The 18,835-nt window shown below is 31.3% G+C and overlaps 1 protein-coding gene across 2 annotated transcripts in view; it reads right to left on the reverse strand.

Moving 5' to 3' along the window:
- Positions 1-7,283: 7,283 nt before the first annotated feature.
- Positions 7,284-18,835, reverse strand: part of LOC129942852 (zwei Ig domain protein zig-8-like) — a 42,833-nt gene continuing 31,281 nt past the window's right edge. Inside the window, exons 3-6 of one of the 2 annotated variants that reach the window (XM_056051948.1) lie at positions 8,516-8,753; positions 8,230-8,447; positions 8,045-8,150; positions 7,284-7,964 (exon numbers count right to left, since the gene is read on the reverse strand). In XM_056051948.1, the coding sequence (XP_055907923.1) occupies positions 7,861-7,964; positions 8,045-8,150; positions 8,230-8,447; positions 8,516-8,753 (666 nt within the window). In that variant the 3' untranslated portion in view covers positions 7,284-7,860. The remainder of the gene's footprint in view (positions 7,965-8,044; positions 8,151-8,229; positions 8,448-8,515; positions 8,754-18,835) is intronic. The other variant, XM_056051949.1, reaches the window with a different exon arrangement.

The following is an 18,835-nucleotide window of genomic DNA, read 5'->3' on the forward strand; positions in this document are numbered from 1 at the left end:
TAAAACAAATTTTGAGAAAAATCGAATTGACAGTTTTTTTTACAAAAAATAAAAACGTTACAAAAAAATGAATACAAGTTGGTAAAAATTGATTTTCGACTCAAATATCTCTTCAAAAATTAAAAATATTGGATTCAAACTAATTTTATCTTGGAAGAAATATTGTTTTTAACATTCGGTAAAATTTTGAAAAAAATCGAATTGACAGTTTTTTTTACAAAAAATACAACTCTAAAAAAAAACAGTACTAAACTTGGTAAAAATTTACATTCGACTCAAATAGCTTTTCAAAAAATAAAAATATTGGCTTCAATCTTATTTTATTTCACAGAAAATATTGTTTTCGATATTCAGTAGTTTTTATATAAAAATCCAACAGTCCGTTTTTTCATAAAAAATAAAATCTACAAAAAATAGTACGCAAATTTGGTACGAGTACATATAGACAAACTTTTAAGCAAGACAAATCGACAGACGGGATGGGAAGTTATCAGTGTGGGTCGCATCCCAGACTCTTTTTTTTAGTTCGATCGAAAAAAGCACATTTCTGCTTAGCAACGTTACGGCCGCACTAATTAAACTAATTAGCCCATGCCAAGGAAACTATCTTTCAAAGCGCTCGCCCCTACATATTTTTTTGGCCTACTACGAAATAACCAATTTATTGAAGGGCCTTTGGCTTGACCTCCAAAATATCACCGCTTATAACAATTTATTGTTGGCTAAGTGAAGTTGCTTGTCTTCGCAATTAAGATCGAGACGATTGAACCCTCGGAAGATAATATTCAAATTGCTCGAAAACGATTTCGAAAATTGGAACTTATTCAGGTCAGCGTCGGCAGCCACTTGCTCAAAATCATCTTTAAAACATAATTTCAAACCATTATCACAATTGTTATCATCAGAGGTCTAAACCAACCATTTCAAAGTGTGTTACCAACCAAACAATTTTTCCAACACAGTATTTTTTTCAGGCAAACTGTTGTGATAATAGTAGTCGTTTTTTCTTGCTAAAATTATCTAAATCAGTCTAAAGTCCAATGATACCGTTAAATATTTAGAAGAACACACAAACACACAATAAATTAAATTAAACAAAGAGCTTATACAAACACTATAACAGCAGGAAAATGGGATTTCAAAAAAAATATTCTCTTTCATTTCTTTTCTATGCCGCATTTTCCAGATATTGGAAAGGAAATTTTCAACTATGTTTCAACCTAATGCAATTTAAATGCTAATTTTCTGATTTTTAACTATGGAATTAAAAAAATATAAAATCACCAACCTATATTTTTTTCTTTTTGTTTTTTTTTTGTTCTTGCGGTAGATACAGTAACTATAAAAATAAACTTCAAGAAAATTACCTTTTTATGGAAATTCATATCGCCTTATCGGAACAAGGTTAGGAATATGTATTCTATAGGTACGTATGTATAGGTAGGTACCTGGAGAGGGATACTTTTTATATGGTTTTGTTTTGTTTTTAAAAGGTATGTTGTTTTTTGCCAGTTGACTAAAACGATAAAAGATAGTGGAATTGTGTGTAGGCAATTTTCTAACTCCAAACAAATTATATGAAAAAAAGACAACATTTAGAAATCTACAAGGAATTAGATGTAAGATTATTGTGGAAAGAAGGTATCGTCCGGCTATAAAAGAAATTATATAAGCTTTTGAATCTGTAGTAAAATTTAAAAAAAATCTAAGATATTTGATAAAAAGAAATTTAAATAGCTCCTTTTATTTTTATACATTCATTTTTGTTTCCGTCGATTTCTGCTCTTAAAAAAAATTCATATCACAAACCACCACTTTTATCACCACAGGTAGGTCCACAATAAATGTGTTTAAATCGTGAAAAAATAAGAAAATATTGAAAGCAGATAAAACCCAACCATTTTAAAAGCTTAAAATAAAATGAAATTCCACATTTTTGTTGACCCATAGCAAACAACAGATTCCACTTAGAAAGACCTCTATTTAAATATACTTTTCTTTTTTTTGCTGTTTACTTAGTGTGTAAAGTAACTTCCACTTTCAAAAATCTGAAAAAATATTTTTCTGATAGTAAAAACGTACAAACCTTCATACATACGTTAGTTCTTCACGAAAAACTCTTGCGTCGTCCAGAGAGGGATATAGTAGATGTGGTCCAGTTTATTTGTAATTTCCTGTTTGTGTCCTTTATGTGGTATGATTGCATATTCATCTTTATCCAAACGGATCCACCCTTTATCCCCCTGTGCTCACTCTCTACAATTTCACTTGGTGAACATGCCACGATATACCTCTGTCAATATTAAGTTACATGCTTTAGTAACTGTTTCTACCCAAAAAGCGCTACTACATATAAGAATACAAAAAAAAAAACACAAACCCATGGCTACTACCCAAAGTGGTGGTGTCCTTTGAAAAAAAAAAACAAAAAACAAATTCAGGGAAGAAAAAAGAAGCAGATAAAACAGTCAAAGGAGTGTAAAATACACCCAGACTACATCCAAACAACACTGCATCAGAGGTTTTGCAAGCTCGCATTATGTTTTTTTCTTTTTTGGATATGAATTCCATTCCAACATCACAGGTCCAAGGATCAGCCATCATATACGAAACTGAAAGACCAAAATCTGGAATTTTGCCCAGGATGTATTCATGCGTTGATTACGCAACGCATGTTGCATGAACTCCACAATTTCATCGCAGATATAAAGTTAGTTCTCTTTCATATAAGTGGACTTTACCACCAGAACACAAAAATTGCAACCCGGGGATGTATACAGCAGAATTTTTTTCCAACAAAAAATTCACTAAAGTTAAATTTTAATTGGGTTTCATTTTAATAAACAAATAAAATACAAACAGAGAAGAAAAAGAAATATTTATCTTAATTCGTTATTTAACTTTTCAGAAATTTGGATGTTTTGTATAATTTGCTCAAAATTTAAAATTCTTATTACATTTTAAATTTGTAAAGATTTTCATATTTTTGTTTTAAACAGAAGTGTCATAAATTAAAATATCTTAGGTTTTAAAGTGGCGCCCAATGTGAAACCTCAATTATAATAAAATGATTGAGAAAACAATCCTAAGCCAAGGCCTATTTTCTAATATAAAAGAGTTATGTCATAAGAAAACTTATGTGTGAAATGAAAGATATTGCATTGGTTTTAAAGTGGCGCCCAATACGAAACCTGTGTGATGGGAAGAGAGTAAAAACAAGTGTTACTTCGTTTCAATATACAAGACCATAATACACAGACTCTTGAGATTAAATTAAATAAACAAAAAAAACAGGTTAAACAGCTAAAAAATTTCACCCAGTTAAGAGAAAAGGAAACTTAATTTCCATTTTATTCCCAAAAAGAGAATAACGAACAAAAGCGAAACAATGGAGCCAATTTACTATGAAAATCCCTCTCTACCACTAAAACTTTGCTTGTGGGTGTGCAAGTGATGGGTTGAATGTATGTTCACCTTATACTATATTCAAAGTCTATGGTACCTTTCATTGAAAGCAAAAAAAAAAACATTAAAGCATCGAAGATGATGACCATTCTTTCGAAGATGAACAAATCGTCCCTGATGTTGTCTGTGTTGGATTAGGAAAGTTTTCTTTCTTTCATTCTTTTATTTTTTGTTTGTACCGAAGGATTTCTTTGTCTTTGGTTACTATGTTGTTCTTATTCTCATTTTATTTTTGGTTAAGCCAGATGGTGTAGGGGTTTCATTAATTTTCATTTAAACGTTTTAATTTTTTTTCTTGGATTAAGAAAGGAAAGCAAAACCATAAAAAAAGGATTTTCTTTGTTTTAAAAAAGGGACATAAGTTTTGGAAGCTTACATACCTACAATAAATTAGTAATTAATCATGACTTTTCATTAGATAAATAAAATGCAAGAATTAAGAAAAGTGTGCAAATCGATTCTTTAAATTATCGTCTGTTTGTGTACTGAAATTCAACACTATCTTCATCGGTTTCCGGTGATGAAATAAGCATCAGATAAATTGATAGATAAAGGATCTTTTTATTGGTTCCTTCTTTTTGTCCTCTATTTGTGAATGTCAACGTGTTGTTTTCTTTATTTTTTCAAATTAGTTAATTTAAGGATTATTTGTTTGATTTTGTTAGTTTAAAAAAATGAATTGTAGCATGAAGTAGGATTTATCTTTAAATCATCTTTCTCTAATAAGAAAATCAATAACCAAGCCGAACGTGCTAAAATTATATTTTTCTTAGATTTTATAGAAAATATATATATAATAAATGTTTAAAAAAAAATGTCCTAATTATCACTGTTATTGGATTCCTATATAGCTGCTCAAACTTTCGTGCTTGCTTTTTGAAACATGGTGTCAAATTTAATTTCATATCTAGAACAATTGTATCTTCCTTTAGTTCCTAACAATATCTGTATTTACTTTGTACACATTCAATTGAACATAATTAAAAAGTTTTAACAGATCAAACACTATGGAAACAAATTTTACCAATTTTTTTCGTTCGTACTAAAAATAACTTTTTTTTGTTGCTAAAAAAAGAATTAACTTGCGGATTTGCAAAACATTCTTTTGCTCGATTAAACAAACTTTAATAGTAAAACTAAATTTATTCCTCATATATGTATATGTACATATATACAAATGTATAAGGTACAGTTCATGTGGTTAAGTACTTTTTTAAAACTTTTATCAAAAGCACAATAAAAATCCTACTGTTTCTTTGAATGTACCATACAGGGATATGAAACTTTTTCGTCAACTTATATTCTGTATGTATGTATTGTTTGTTGAGTTATTGTGTTTTCTGTTTTTACTTTTTGTCTGTTCTATGGGAGGTATTTATTTTTGTTTTCTTTTCATCAAACTTTTGTGAAAATAAAATTTAATATCATTATTTTATTACCTTTAACATAATAAACCAAGTCCTCAACATATTTGCATTTCAACAAAATACAAACAAAGAAAACCTAACTTAATACCTAACTCGTATGCTGGCCCTTTTTGTCCCTTCCGTATTTTATTATTACATATATTTTTTCCTTTTGTTATACTTTATAAAGTCTAGAATGGGAACAGGAAAGGAATCCCTAATTTAACGACTACCGGCTTAACTTTTTTTTCTGTTCTGTTCTCCTTTTTTTTTGACCAGGAAGTTAAAGAAAAGGGTTGATATTGTCGTAATTTTTATTTATTTATTTTATTTGGGGAGAGGGGTAACTATATAATTTTCATTGTAAGATGAATAGGTTGATATTTTTTTTTTGTTGCAAATACGGGTGGATACATACATACATAGGTATAGAAATCAAGTAGGTAGATGATGAATTTATTTTTGTTACATAAAATTAAAGGGTATAACTCTGACTCCAATTCCAACCAGCCACATTTATCTAAATTAATTTTACGATTAAAGTTGTAAAAATTCTTTGTGAAATATTTTTTGATATTATGATATTTTTTGAGTTTCTCTGAAAAATTAAGGTTGTTGAATTCTTAATAGAAAACAATAAATCCCATAACCTTGCTAACAAATGAGTAAGGACATAATTTGTAGTATTTATATATGGAGGTAAATTTATTACAGAAAAGGTTCAAACACTGCTTCGTATAACAGTAAACGTTTTGGTGATAAATTAATTGATAAAAATACTTAATGCAGATATATTCATATAATGAAAAAAGGCCTGGTAAGGATTTAGTTAAAAATGTAAGCTTTTCTAATTGAACGATTGAGACTTTCATGCGTTCTATACAAAAATACTCATTTTTACACATTTTATTAAAAGTAACAGACTTAATATTGAGTTTAACCTTTTTTTAAGGTTTAAATTAAGTGTCACAGTAAACAAGTCTTAGTTATGTAACATGCACAGGGAATCTAAAAACTTTGTCAACTTTCTGCTAACAATGTTGATAAAGTTGAAAAAATATAATTTCTCAAGACTAAACTTTAGGATCTAAAAAAGAAGAACATGCCATTTGAAATGGCCGTGATTGCCAAACTTATGTTTATAGCTTTTGGGAACTTTGATATCATATTTCATTAACACTATGGTCACATGTCACCTATAATGTTATTTTTAAGACGTGTGGTTTTCAACAGGAAATGAAACGAATATTTTTTAATGTTATGGCCAACAATTAACTTTTATTTCAAAGTTTAAAGATTTTTTAAATCATTGGCTGGCCCCAATGAATTTCAGACGAGAGGCTCAATTTTAGATGTCAGCAATAAGACCCAAATATTCTCTTCTAAGGCGTCAATCGTCTCGGGATTATATGAGTAGACAAGCGACTTCACATAAACCCAGTAAATCGCACGATCCTGCAGGCCACGCCAGAAGCCCACGACGAAGACTAAATTGAGCATAAGTCAAGTGACAGCTGTCAAAAAGACCAACTCCGAAAAAAGCATTGCCAGATTACTACACAATAATAAACTAAGTTCTCAAGTAATAAACTAAATTAAATGAATGATCAACTTGGTCTTTTGTGAGGTGACAAATTAAAAACTTGGTTGGACTTGATTGTCAAAGCTTTCATACACAGAAACAAACAAAAATGTACGTATAGTACATGTTATTGAAGCACTCAACAAAATAGTCTTATGTTAAACTCAATAGAATACATACGCAACGACTTTTATTTATTCATTTATTAGTTTTTTTGAAAGTAGAATGTTGTTAATTAAATGATTAAAGTCATTTAGTTAAAAAAGTAATGTTTCATAAAATGATTTTGGATGATAATCGCTAATTACAGTACTATTTTGGAAATGTATAGGGTCCGCCATCTAACTTTTTTTACAACTAGTGCTTATTTCGTGAATGGTAACACTTATTTCATGTCTGATTTGACAGGACAGACAATTAGTTTTGTTCTTCCACTGAACGAATATGGTTGTGCATACGCTTGAACAACGCTGGGAACAACGTTTAGAGAAGATGCCGATTTTGCTAAAACAAATCATCTTTTCAGATGGTCCAAAGGCATAATTGGGCCATTTTTCATCGAAAATGAGCAAGGAGTGGCCATTACAGCCAATGGCGATCGTTATCGAGCCATGTTGAACGAGTTTTTGTTCAATTGATGAGGAGGATATTGGCAACATTTAGTTTCAACAAAACATCGCTACGTGCTAAACAGCTATACTTAATGTTTTGCGCCCATTTTTAAAAGAAAAAGGTTTTTGGCAGATCTTTTACAATCTCACAAAATGTTAGAGGCATCAGTATTTGCTTTGAATAAAAAATGTCGAATTTTCATCTTCATTTAATTTAAAATTTTAAGGCCTACTATCAACATTTTAATAACTGACAATATCGTCCAGGACCCAAGGGAAACAAACTAACGCACACTCAAATAAGTATCAACTCAAGTTGTCATAAAATGTTCATTTAATTGAATTCTCTTTTGTATTTTTGGTTTTATCGTTTTTTTTTTGTTTTATTTATAATAATAATAATAATTTTAATTTAATTTAATATTTATTTTACAATGTTAACTATTTACACAATGTTTTTTCTTTTAAAATTTGTAATTTCCTTAATCGTTTCATTTTTCTTTTCGTTTGGTTTTTATTTTTGGAAGTATCTACTATCTCTTTTTTTTTTATTGTAAGTAATATAATTTGTTTAATTTTGATTTTACGTTTAATGTTTATGTATTTATCGTTTTTTTTTTTATTACTGTCACAACTTTTTGTTTCAATTTTTTCTTCGTTATTTTTTTCTTTAAATTTCATAAAAAAAATTAATTTAAATTTATTATAATTTAATTTTATGTTTGTTTGTTTTTATTTTTTTATATATTTACAAATTAGTCTAATTCTTCCAACTGGAATACATTCGATAAGCTAGTCACGTTTTTTGGCAAGCCAATACGATTAATATTATTAGAAGATAATAAAAATTGTGCCTGTTAATTACAGCTGAAGACATTATCGCTGATGCTGAGTATTCACCTTTAAATTAAGAAAAAAAAACCCAAGTTATTAAGATAAATGTTGAGTTAGAGAAAAATTGAATATTTTTTGTATCTCACCACTTAGGACATGCAGATCAACAGTAACCGGAGCACTATTCGATGGACTGCAAGTGTAATTCCCTGAGTCCTTTTTCTTAACATACGGTATTATCAATGATCCTATCTGAAATTGCATTATTGCAAACGGAAGTGGTTGCATCATCTTTATTCAAAGGGATACTCAAATTTGTTTAAATACACACCCTTACCGTATTCTGTTGATCCGTATGATTTCCAAAGATATTTCGGTCTATCTGCATGAACCAACCTTGTTTGTTGTCATTCATAATTTGTTTTGTTCCTTGGAACCAAATAATATACGATGGTGGTTCCAGAGAGCCTCTGACTATACAATGTAGAGCAACTTTACTTCCGGCTTTGACGAAACGATTATGATCTCCAATAAGTTCTGTTCTTGGAACTATAAAAAAAATTAAAAATTCTTAATTAAATTTACAAAAAAATTAAAATTGAAATCACATCACTTACCGACAACTTTTAGATAAACTCTCGCACTCATTTTGGGCTCTGTAGAGACTTGACACTCGTACCAGCCCATGTCATTTTCACCGACATATTTAATTTGTAGGGACCATGTAAATTCGTGCTCACCCTTGAATATCGATTGGAAGCGTTGGTCGGCAATAAATGTTGTTTGGTCTACTGTCAGAATATGATCATCACGGACTCGAACCCAAGAAACGGGCTTGTTTAGCAGGCGGCGGATCTATAAATATTTGATTAAAATTATAAACCAAAAGAATATTTATAATTGGGAGTGGACTTTTTTTTATCAACGAAATAAGCAAAAATAAAGTGGAATTTAATTAAATTTCATAATTGCTATTCAAAAATTTAAGTAAGGTTATGTTAGGTTAAAATGGCTGTCCAAGAAACGGACACACTTAGGCCAGTTTAATGGCCCATTGTGATACCTCATGAATCATGAGGCTTCCTCCTAAGCGCAATAGAACCAGTTTGAGTCCCTTACGAAACCTGAAAGGCTGATTATGCTGATACGATGTAGATCGTTAAATAAGAATTCTCCAAGGTAATTCTTGCCTTCTTAAGCCAGAGCAGGGGATACAGAGAAGATAAAGATTTTGTTCCTCCTCTACCTCGTCCAAACAGCTTCTGCAAAAGTCAATTGAGAATATGCCTAGTCATGTGGCGTGCTTTTCTATTAGACAGTGGCCGGTTATGACACCTGTTATCGAGCTTATATGCGATCTGCTTAGAGATAGCAAGCACCTTGAATGCCCTAGCGTTGGCCAGATGTTTTCTTTGACCTGACACGTGGTGATGTTGCTTCACTTGGTGTTTACTTTCTTCATAGCGTCTTGCATTAGCAACAGTTTAAGTAGCGATTGGTATGCCAGTATGTGCCAAACATGGTAGGATGGGCTGCACTGTACCGTTCCTGGCAAGTTAATCAGCGTTACAGTTACCTGGAATGTCTCTACCCAGCAAAGGTGAATATTAAATTGTTGTGCCATCTCCATTAGAGATGATCGCAGTTATGGACTGCTGAAGAGTTTGTTGAAGCAGAGTCCAGAGATTTGATAGCAGCCTGACTATGCAGCCTGAAAATACGGGTATCAGATGTTGATATCACGTTTTCTTTAATCTAGGACAAGACTTCTCTTATTGCTAAAACTTCCGCCTGGAACACGCTACAATGATTGAGAAGGTGGAATGAGAGACTTAATTTCAGTCGTTCAGAGTATACACACTTCCACAAACCCCCTCTTTTGTTTTTGAACCATCTGTATAAAAAAGGATCGAATCATCTTCTAGGAATGGCCTATCCTCCCAGAAAGATCTGGGAGGTATAGAAATCTGGAAATTTCTGTCGAATTGCAGTTGGGGGATGGTGTAGTATGAGTGCTATTCGTTTGCTAAATTATGTCAAGAGGTGTGAGGTAGAGTAAGGTATCCATTGCCTTAGATCCAGTCGTGCGAATCGATCCGCTTATACATAGGCAAGGTGAAATTTGTCGTGGTTAATAGCTTTCTCTAAAGCAGTCCACTATACTACCACACCGTACATTAAAATCGGTCTGATTAGCGCTGTGTATAGCCAATGCATGATTCTAGGTTGTAACCAACAGCTTTTTGCAAGAAAAGAGAGCTACAGTAGCTTTTTTGACTCTTTCCTGCACCTTGCGTTTTTATCTAAGACAAAACCCAGGTATTTGGCCTCGTCTGAGAATTTTAATTGGATTCATTTAATATAGGGAGGGTTGACAAATGGAATTTCGTATCCCCTCGAAAATAAGACTAAATCGGTTTTGTGTGGGTTAACACCCAGTCCACACCGATCAGCCCAAAGTATTAACCTGTCCAAAGCATTTTGTAAGAGTTCTTTTAAGGTGTTAAGATGCTTTCCTGAAACTGCTATAGGAACGTCGTCCGCATAGGTGATCACTTTGAAACCCTCCGGTTCAGAATAAAAATCCAAAATATTTTGAAAATGTCAGGAATTTATATAAAATTTCATATGTTTGTTTTTTGTTCACTTTAGTTTGCCATTTTATTAATAATTGACATATGCATATAAAAAGTACTTTTTCAAATAAGCCTTTCAAATTCGGCGTGAAAAGTGTATGTCCTCTATATCTCTGGCTGAGAGTTTTAAGTCACTTTGATTTTGTACGAGCTGCTTTGACACCTTATTTATTTTTAGACGTGACTCAGTTACTTGCTTGAAATCATTTTTAAAACATAATGACCCATATCTTTAAAATAAAGCTTGATTCTCGTTCAAAAATTTAAATTATTTACATGTATTTAATTTTATATTATGAACCAAACGCCCAAAAAACATCCTTTTCTTAATTTTTAATTTCCGGTTACACTCCGATAATTTAAATAACAAACAAAAATGTATATCTAATCTTGAAAAGGCTTTATTTTGATAAACATTTTTTTAAGGGTAATCAGCTTGTTAATTTCAGCATCTATGAATTTATTTAAGCTCCTTCATTGTGCAACAACGGAATTGAAAACGAAAACCATTTCTGCCAATTTATCGAAAAAATACAATTTCACGAATGACAAGAAATCTGTGCTCAATTATTTGTATCCTGGAATGTGCGTCTTCTTTTTTTCTATTTTGTTTTTTATAAATAGAAAAGAAGAATAATAATAATTAAGGAAAATAAAGGAAAAAAAAGAATAAGTTGCACAAGAAGCCAATAATAATCGTCATCGTCCTCTCCCTACTATATAATAATTGTGTTCATTTTAACGGAAATTTGTCTTCAATGCATCCGGTTGGTCATTTTTGATTCTTATTCAGACTCACTCACTCACAAAAAAATACTCATATAGTTATATCAATCTTACGATTCATTGAAAATTGATAATAATTGAAAATAACACTCATACGACATGTGGACCTTACTGATATCGATTGTTGGCTCGATGTCTTCCTGATCACCAGGAACCCTTATTTTCCATTCAATTCAATAAACATTTTCTCAATAAAATATAAAATGATGGCCTTTTCAATTAGTTTGATTTTTTTCCCATAACTATGATGCTATAGGTACTCGTATAACTTGTATGGCATGATTGGCAGCAGAGAGGATGTCCGTTTTTTTTCTTTTTTTTTTCTTCTACTATTTTTTCTTTTTCATCAAAAATCCATCCTATATGTAATTTCCAAAGCCATAGAAATTGAATGGAAATGTTTCAAGGAAAACACATAGCTTATTCAATTTGATTCAATCCAGGGATTATAGATTCTTGAAAAGAAAATTGTCTATATATAAAACGTATAACTTGGGAGTATAGATTGTGGGAGAAAAAAAACCTACGTAAGAACACAAATTATCAAAATGTTTATTTTTGGTATAAGATTTCCAAAAGGTAAATAGATACAAATTCAATCTATGCCAGGCTTATATTTGTGTACACAAACGTAAAAACCTTAGAACATCAAAACGAACGAAAATACTATCTCCCTTGGTAAATTTCGAGTTAGAAATGAAATTGGACAGTTTTCAAATATTAGTTATTGTTTTTGTAGGAATGGGAAAGGGTAAATTGGTTTATGTGTCCTTTTAGCAGGAGGTAAAGTTCTTTAACCATCAAAGTAGATAGTTATTTTATGATTATTCAAAAGATTTATAGAGGCAATGAAAATTGATATTGAATCAACTACCAAAATTGATACAAATCACCTTTTTGTCAAGAGCTAGGAATTATGTTTGTTTATTATAGATCAAAAGCATGTATACCAATCATGTTCTTCGACGAAATAAATTCTTAAGCTTGACATCAATAACTTTTAGGACTATGAACTTTCATGGAATCCATATTTTTGTGAGATTTATCCAAAGATTTGTCGATAACGAAAACTCCATTTGATAAATGTGTTAATTCACACAAAGCGAAATATGATATACTCTTTCTAAATTTAACAACTTTCGATACAAAAAATTTTAAGGGATGCCATATTTTGCAAGGTTATTGGCAATATGATATAATACTTAGTTTGCCTATTTTTCAACTAGACGATTAACATCAATTTCAGTTCATCTATTCTAACTCAAAATTCATTGAAAGATGTTTTATATTGCCTTTACTCTTGGCTTCTTTTTTTTTGCAATATAGCACATTAATTCTCATTCAATTAAGCATGCAATTTATTTGTATATATTTCTCAATGCTCCTCCTTAATAATACTTAACCGTCTTCTTTATACCAACGTCTTCGTTGAAGTCGACACAGACGTCGACGTCTTCGTCGATAGAATGGTGGCGTCCTTTATATATACAAGGATCCAAATAAATTATAAATATCCCATTAAATCTGTTGAAATCTTTTTGTATGTAAAGAAAATTAGAAGATACAATTATTACCCCATGAAAATGGCATCTCAAAAGTGTTTATTTATAAATATAAATATATATTTTTTTTTCGCTGCCATAATTGCTTTACGCTTGAAAAATATAAAACCTTAGAAAATAACGTCTTCTTTTGATCAGACAAACAAAATGAAAATAAGGAAAATATTTTTGTATCGATGGATGAAAAAGGAGATAAAAGGACAAAAATCGATAAAAAGGAACAAATTTCTTATTTACACAAGTTACAGATAAAAAAAAATTATTACATTGAGATATCCATCGATTGATTCTAGGTACAATGTATAGAGGTACCTCCTACATCCTTGAATCAACTTGTTTCATATATTTTTATTATTTTTTTTCAAAACGAAAAAAAAACATAACCATAGAATGAGGATATCTATGCACGATATTCATAACGATTCATGTTGAAAGTATACATACGTATGTATTGTACATACGGACATGTATACAATATTCGTACATTATAACATTGAATTTGTAACCTACGTCTCTTCTTATATTTCTTTTATCCCTTCATATCCTATACCTACAAATATACACAGCTATAAATATTTTGTATCCTTAAGGCAAAATAAATTTATATATACACATCAAAATATAAGAATATGCTTTAAACAAGCTTAGGTAAAATAATTTGAAAATTTTATCAAACTTCTTCAATACCATTGGATGATGATTTTTCTCTAGAAAAAAGTGTTTTACTTTAAAAAAGGTTTATTTAAGATTTTATTACAATATTGAAATGAATATTTCGATGTGTACAAAAAATATCTGTTCAATGTAAAGTTGTATCTAAAGAATTAAAATATGAAAAAATAATAATACTTCTTCAGGAATTATTCAGTATTTTCCTAGTATTTAAGGAGTAGGACTGTCATGCTAGAGTTCCAGGTTTCAATTCCTGCCTGATCCACCTAAAGCTTTTTTCACGGACATTGCCTCTTGTGATGAATCGTCTAACTTTCATAGAGTGATTCTTTTCATAAAAAGTGACATCTCAAATTAGCTGTTCGGATTCGGTTTAGAAACTTAAGGTCCCCTCTATCCCTGCAATAACTCGCACACAAGAATGGTTGAAAGTTGGCAACTGTTGTGCCACCCACTTCGAAAACCATTTTTTGCCAATTTTATTAGCATTTCTTAAAAATTTTAATTTCTTTTAACAATACAGATTTTTCTAAGAAAATTTATCACAGAATGAAATGATTTTGGTGTAAATACCTCCATTTATTCAAGAGATATTAGTTATGGATTATCAATCCTTACAAGTTTTCTCTTGATGCATTAGTGTCGGTTGAAATAGAAACAGCTCATTTGATTTCAAAACATTTTTTTGTTTTTCAAGTTAGTTATATTTTAAGGATGGTTTAGAAACGGTTAATGTTTTTATCTTCGATTGCTGTTGGTAAATGTTCGTGTTCCAAAATCGTTCCAGAAATTAAAGACGTCAGACTCTTTCGGGGTTGTTGACGCACTAAGCTAATGTTTAAAATCATCTACTTAGATTGACAGCTTAAATGTGTGCAGTTTTTAACAAGATCAAAGTGCCGGTGTGTTTTCAAAACAATTGTTAGATATTGGAGATAGAAAAGTTGCATTTTGCTGATACTCGAATTTTGGTAAGCTTGTAAAACATTGCTTCACGAAATCTGCTCGGAAATCTACGAAGAATGCGTACTACCTCTTCTTCTTGCTTATGCAACTATTCTGCAATGATGTTTAACCCATTAACACCCAAAGGTATTTAAAATAAAAACAAAATTCTTTTTTATAGTATTTTATGTTTATTAAGGTGAAAGTTAAGATATATTCAAAAAAAAATATACAATAAAAATTGTATTCAACAGTAATGGAGGTGTCCTTTTTTTATTTCAATGGGGTCATGCATACCATATTAATTTTCATCAACATAATAATTTTTAAAACACCCTTTTCCAATATATAGTGTTACAATACACATTTCACAGCACCATTTAGATTTTAAAGAACATTGGCGACATCTTAGTTGATTTGAAAGTTTTTTGGGAAAGTGGTACCCTTGACTCTCCACAATGCTTCGCTTGACTGTGCGCCTAGGTTGTCCTTGGTTCAAAGTATGAAATCGAAAGTAATGTAGTGTTATTGATCTCGTGAATTCTAGTAGATCGCCTTTGTAGCTGTTTGCTAACTTGTGGAGCCTCCAGGTATTGAATGTAGTAGACGAGATCATGGGTTATTTCAATGGAGTAAGTGTTGATGAACTGGCCATGCAGATCAACACAACCCATGTTCGTGTTGTAGTTTTTGAAAAGAAGTGGCTGAGGAATATTGACTTTCTCATCTCATCCTTGCTCCACGGTTTGACATTGTCAAGAGGTTCGGGCTGGTCGTAGTTCGTGGCCATTGTTACGATGCTATTGTCCTTCCATTTGACAAAAATTCATTTCTCTTATCAAATTGGTGGTCAAAAGTTCCCCTTTTCTGCTTTTGAAATTCTTTATTCCAGAGCTGTTCCGGTTGCTCTAATTTTTTTTTCTTTTAAAATCTTCATTAGGCTATAACTAGTAAAAAAGTTATCAAAATAAATAACATGGTCACTTAGACAGTCAACATTCCTTAGAAGGTCGAGAACGGCTCTAGACCCTAATGGTAGGGCTTTCAATGAAGGCCCTACGTTTTTTGCTCAGCAATATGTATCGAATTCATACATGTAACCATCTTTGCTGCAAAGCATCCAATTTTTGAAACCAAATCTTACAGGCTTTCCTCTTATAAATTGCTTAGAAAAATGTCGACCGAAATACTTCACCATTGATTCGTCTATAGATAAATGCTCATGCATTTTTCCCTACTTTTGAAACTTTTGGCACAAAAGTTTAATGAGCGGACGGAGTTTTGCCATTTTATCGTTCATGTCAAGGGTATTATTATCAGCAAAATGAATAAATCGTTTTATTTATTGAAATCTGTTCCTGGACATACTGTTTGCAATAATAGGTACATGTGTATCAGCTGCTTGTTTCCAGTACATGAATTCTCTTGGTTCAGAGTTATAGCCCGAAAATAGAAGAATTCCAATAAAAATGTTTAAGTCTTCATCATTGAACGAAAAGCTGTGTGTATTTGTTTGGCCTGCGTACAACATTGTTTGATTTACGATAAGTTGCCTCGACATCAAACAGTTTTTCAAAGACTTGAACTTCGTTGAGGCCAATCAAATCAGAAGCGCAGTTTTGGATTCTAGCCAAATAATTTGTTGTTGGATTTATTCCATCTGTTGACGTAATTGACTTTGTCCATAACGGTGGAGCAATTGACTTTCTAAGCTCAGACAATAGAATATCATCTTCGCTGTCGAACTTGGGCTAAATAAGATTCCACAACCTCACCTGGAACATCTTGTAGTAACTCTTTTGTCTTTAGGTTATCTTCATCGATATCCTCTTCATCCGTAACATAGTCCACCGGTGGAGGAATCATGACGATACCAGAGTTGACTATCTTCGTATTAATATCAATTTCTTCCAGGGCGGAATCGAGATTGTGGAAACGTTTTCCATAAAATATTTTTGTAGAAATAGATCTAAAATCCATTTTGGATACTATTCTGGTCTAGAAATAAAAGAAATCGATTTTTTTTTCATATTTTCATAGTTTAACTATTTAAGGATATGCCTGCGAGAGGATTTTCCCAAATTCAAATTATTTTCAGAGAAATAAGTATTTTGCTGAGCAGCCATCCAAATCGGTTGGGCTGCAACTAATCGAACAAACGCGTTTTTCTCAGAACTGTCTTTTTAAATCTGATACATACGATTTCTCAGGTTCTGCCGAACCGATTTACTTGAAATTTTAAGAGAGTCTTCTTTAGTCTACTCTGGAGCTACGGCCATCCCCAAATTTTATTTTTTACTATTTTTAACAAATCGAAGAATGTTCAAAAAAGTGGTAACATTTTTTTTTCTTTAGGCAGTCGCCGTTTTGTAAAAAAAAATTTGTAACTTTTCCGTAGTTCCAGACATTTCGACATTATTGAAGATTAATAATCTTTTTTATTTTTGATTTCAGATTTCTAGGAGAGGTAAAATCGTGGGTATGGTCACGCACCAAATTTTTGAGACGCACCACTCCATCAGGTGATAACTAACGGAATTTTGATTTTTTTTTACTTTTTTGTGTATTCTTCTAATGTGAATAAATAATGTATAAAAAAATTGATGGTAAAACTGTTGCTTGCTTTTTTCTACAGAACTTCAAAAATTACCTAAAATTCATGTCTCTAGACCAGAATAGCCCCTTAAAAGAAAATTGTATGCATGAAGGCACTGTCCTTTTTAAAGTACATCAAACTTAAGCTTTGCTTACCTCCGTATGTTTATACAAAACTATGTGGGGACTAATTTTTAACTGATCTTTATGTTTATTTTTAATAAATTCTGCAGAAACAATCAAGGAATCAAGTTATCTCGTTGATTGAATTTTTTGAAGAAACAAACTTTTTTGATGCAAGCGAAACTAAGATGATTTTAAAATGCTTTGTCCAAAAAGACAATGCAACACACGCCTACTTCGATAAAAAAATATTGTTTGGAAAAATTCAAAAATACTTAATAAAGCCGAAAAAGCCTTTAAACACATAATTTTTATTTCATAGCCTACTTTTATATGCACATAACGTAACTGCACTTTGCTGTACTCTAAAAAGGACAGTGGGAGAGAATGGGTTTTAAGCAGAATATATGATCGATAGTAGAATATCCTTTTCGAAACTTAACATGAAATTCTTTTGTATATAAAAGAAACAAACAGTGAGGCTGAAGTGTTAGAAAAGGTGATACCTCTTTTGAGTTCTGCGGTTTTTTGTAATCGCCCTTTTAATAGATTGAATAAAGATTTAATTATATTCTATTCTAAGATATACTACAAACTTTCTCGTGTAATTCTTTTAAAATTCAAAGGCGATGCGATCAATATCTGTTGCCTTATATGAATTTGAGGCCGTTATAACTTCTTTGACTCCTTCAAGAGTAAAGGCAGTATCTATATTTTTGTCTGTCTGACAGCCTATTGGGTATTTACATTTATTGAGGTATTGCTTACATTATATTTTCTGTTAGAGTTTCATAGGAATTTAATTCATGTTTCGCTGGTATGTTTCGAGTGATCGATTGTGCCAAATAAATTTAGGTAAAATGCTAAGCGGCTTCGTGTTGTTATATTCATTATTGGCAGCAAAATTGATTGTTGATTTTGGCTCCTTTGTTATCACAAATTACTCGCCTGTTAAAATAACTAATCAGCATTATATCACTGAAGTCTACAACGAGTATTGAGTCATACAATTTTTCGAAATCAAATTACCACTGATTACAATTTAAGTAGATAGGAGCAATATTGGCCTACAAAAACAGAGACGTCAATGACCTCAACAAGTCAACTCATAAATTTTATCTCGGTACAATTGTTTTGCTATAAGTCAGTCAGTGTCTTATTATCCTACGGAATTTCTAATTTGCTGGAATAACCTGGGTTAACACCTCGTAATTAACAATTAAAATTGTTCGTGTTATCATCATGTTGCATAACATTAATACACCCGATTGCAGTGAAACGAAAACGGAGGTGAAAAAGCTTATGAATAATGTCATTGAAGCAACAATGATGAAAGAGAAGTACAAAACAGAACATTTTTTAAATGATGATTCCAACGGACTTGCCGTTTCGGGTGCAATTGACTTTCGCAATGATCATAAGAAAATCGTAAGGTCAATCGTTAGAAGTGTGCGGAATTAATTTAGAATATTCGTTTTTTTTCGCATAGCCAGCTGTATGTGGTATGTTTTCAATTTTTTAAATGAATTTGTTTTTTCTACTTATAAAACGGCTGTATTTTATAACAAACAAACATGTTGCAACACTCTTTACAAATAAAATGTTGTAAAAAAAACGA

The sequence above is a fragment of the Eupeodes corollae genome, chromosome 1 (assembly GCF_945859685.1).
Source record: "Eupeodes corollae chromosome 1, idEupCoro1.1, whole genome shotgun sequence".
NCBI lineage: Eukaryota > Metazoa > Arthropoda > Insecta > Diptera > Syrphidae > Eupeodes > Eupeodes corollae.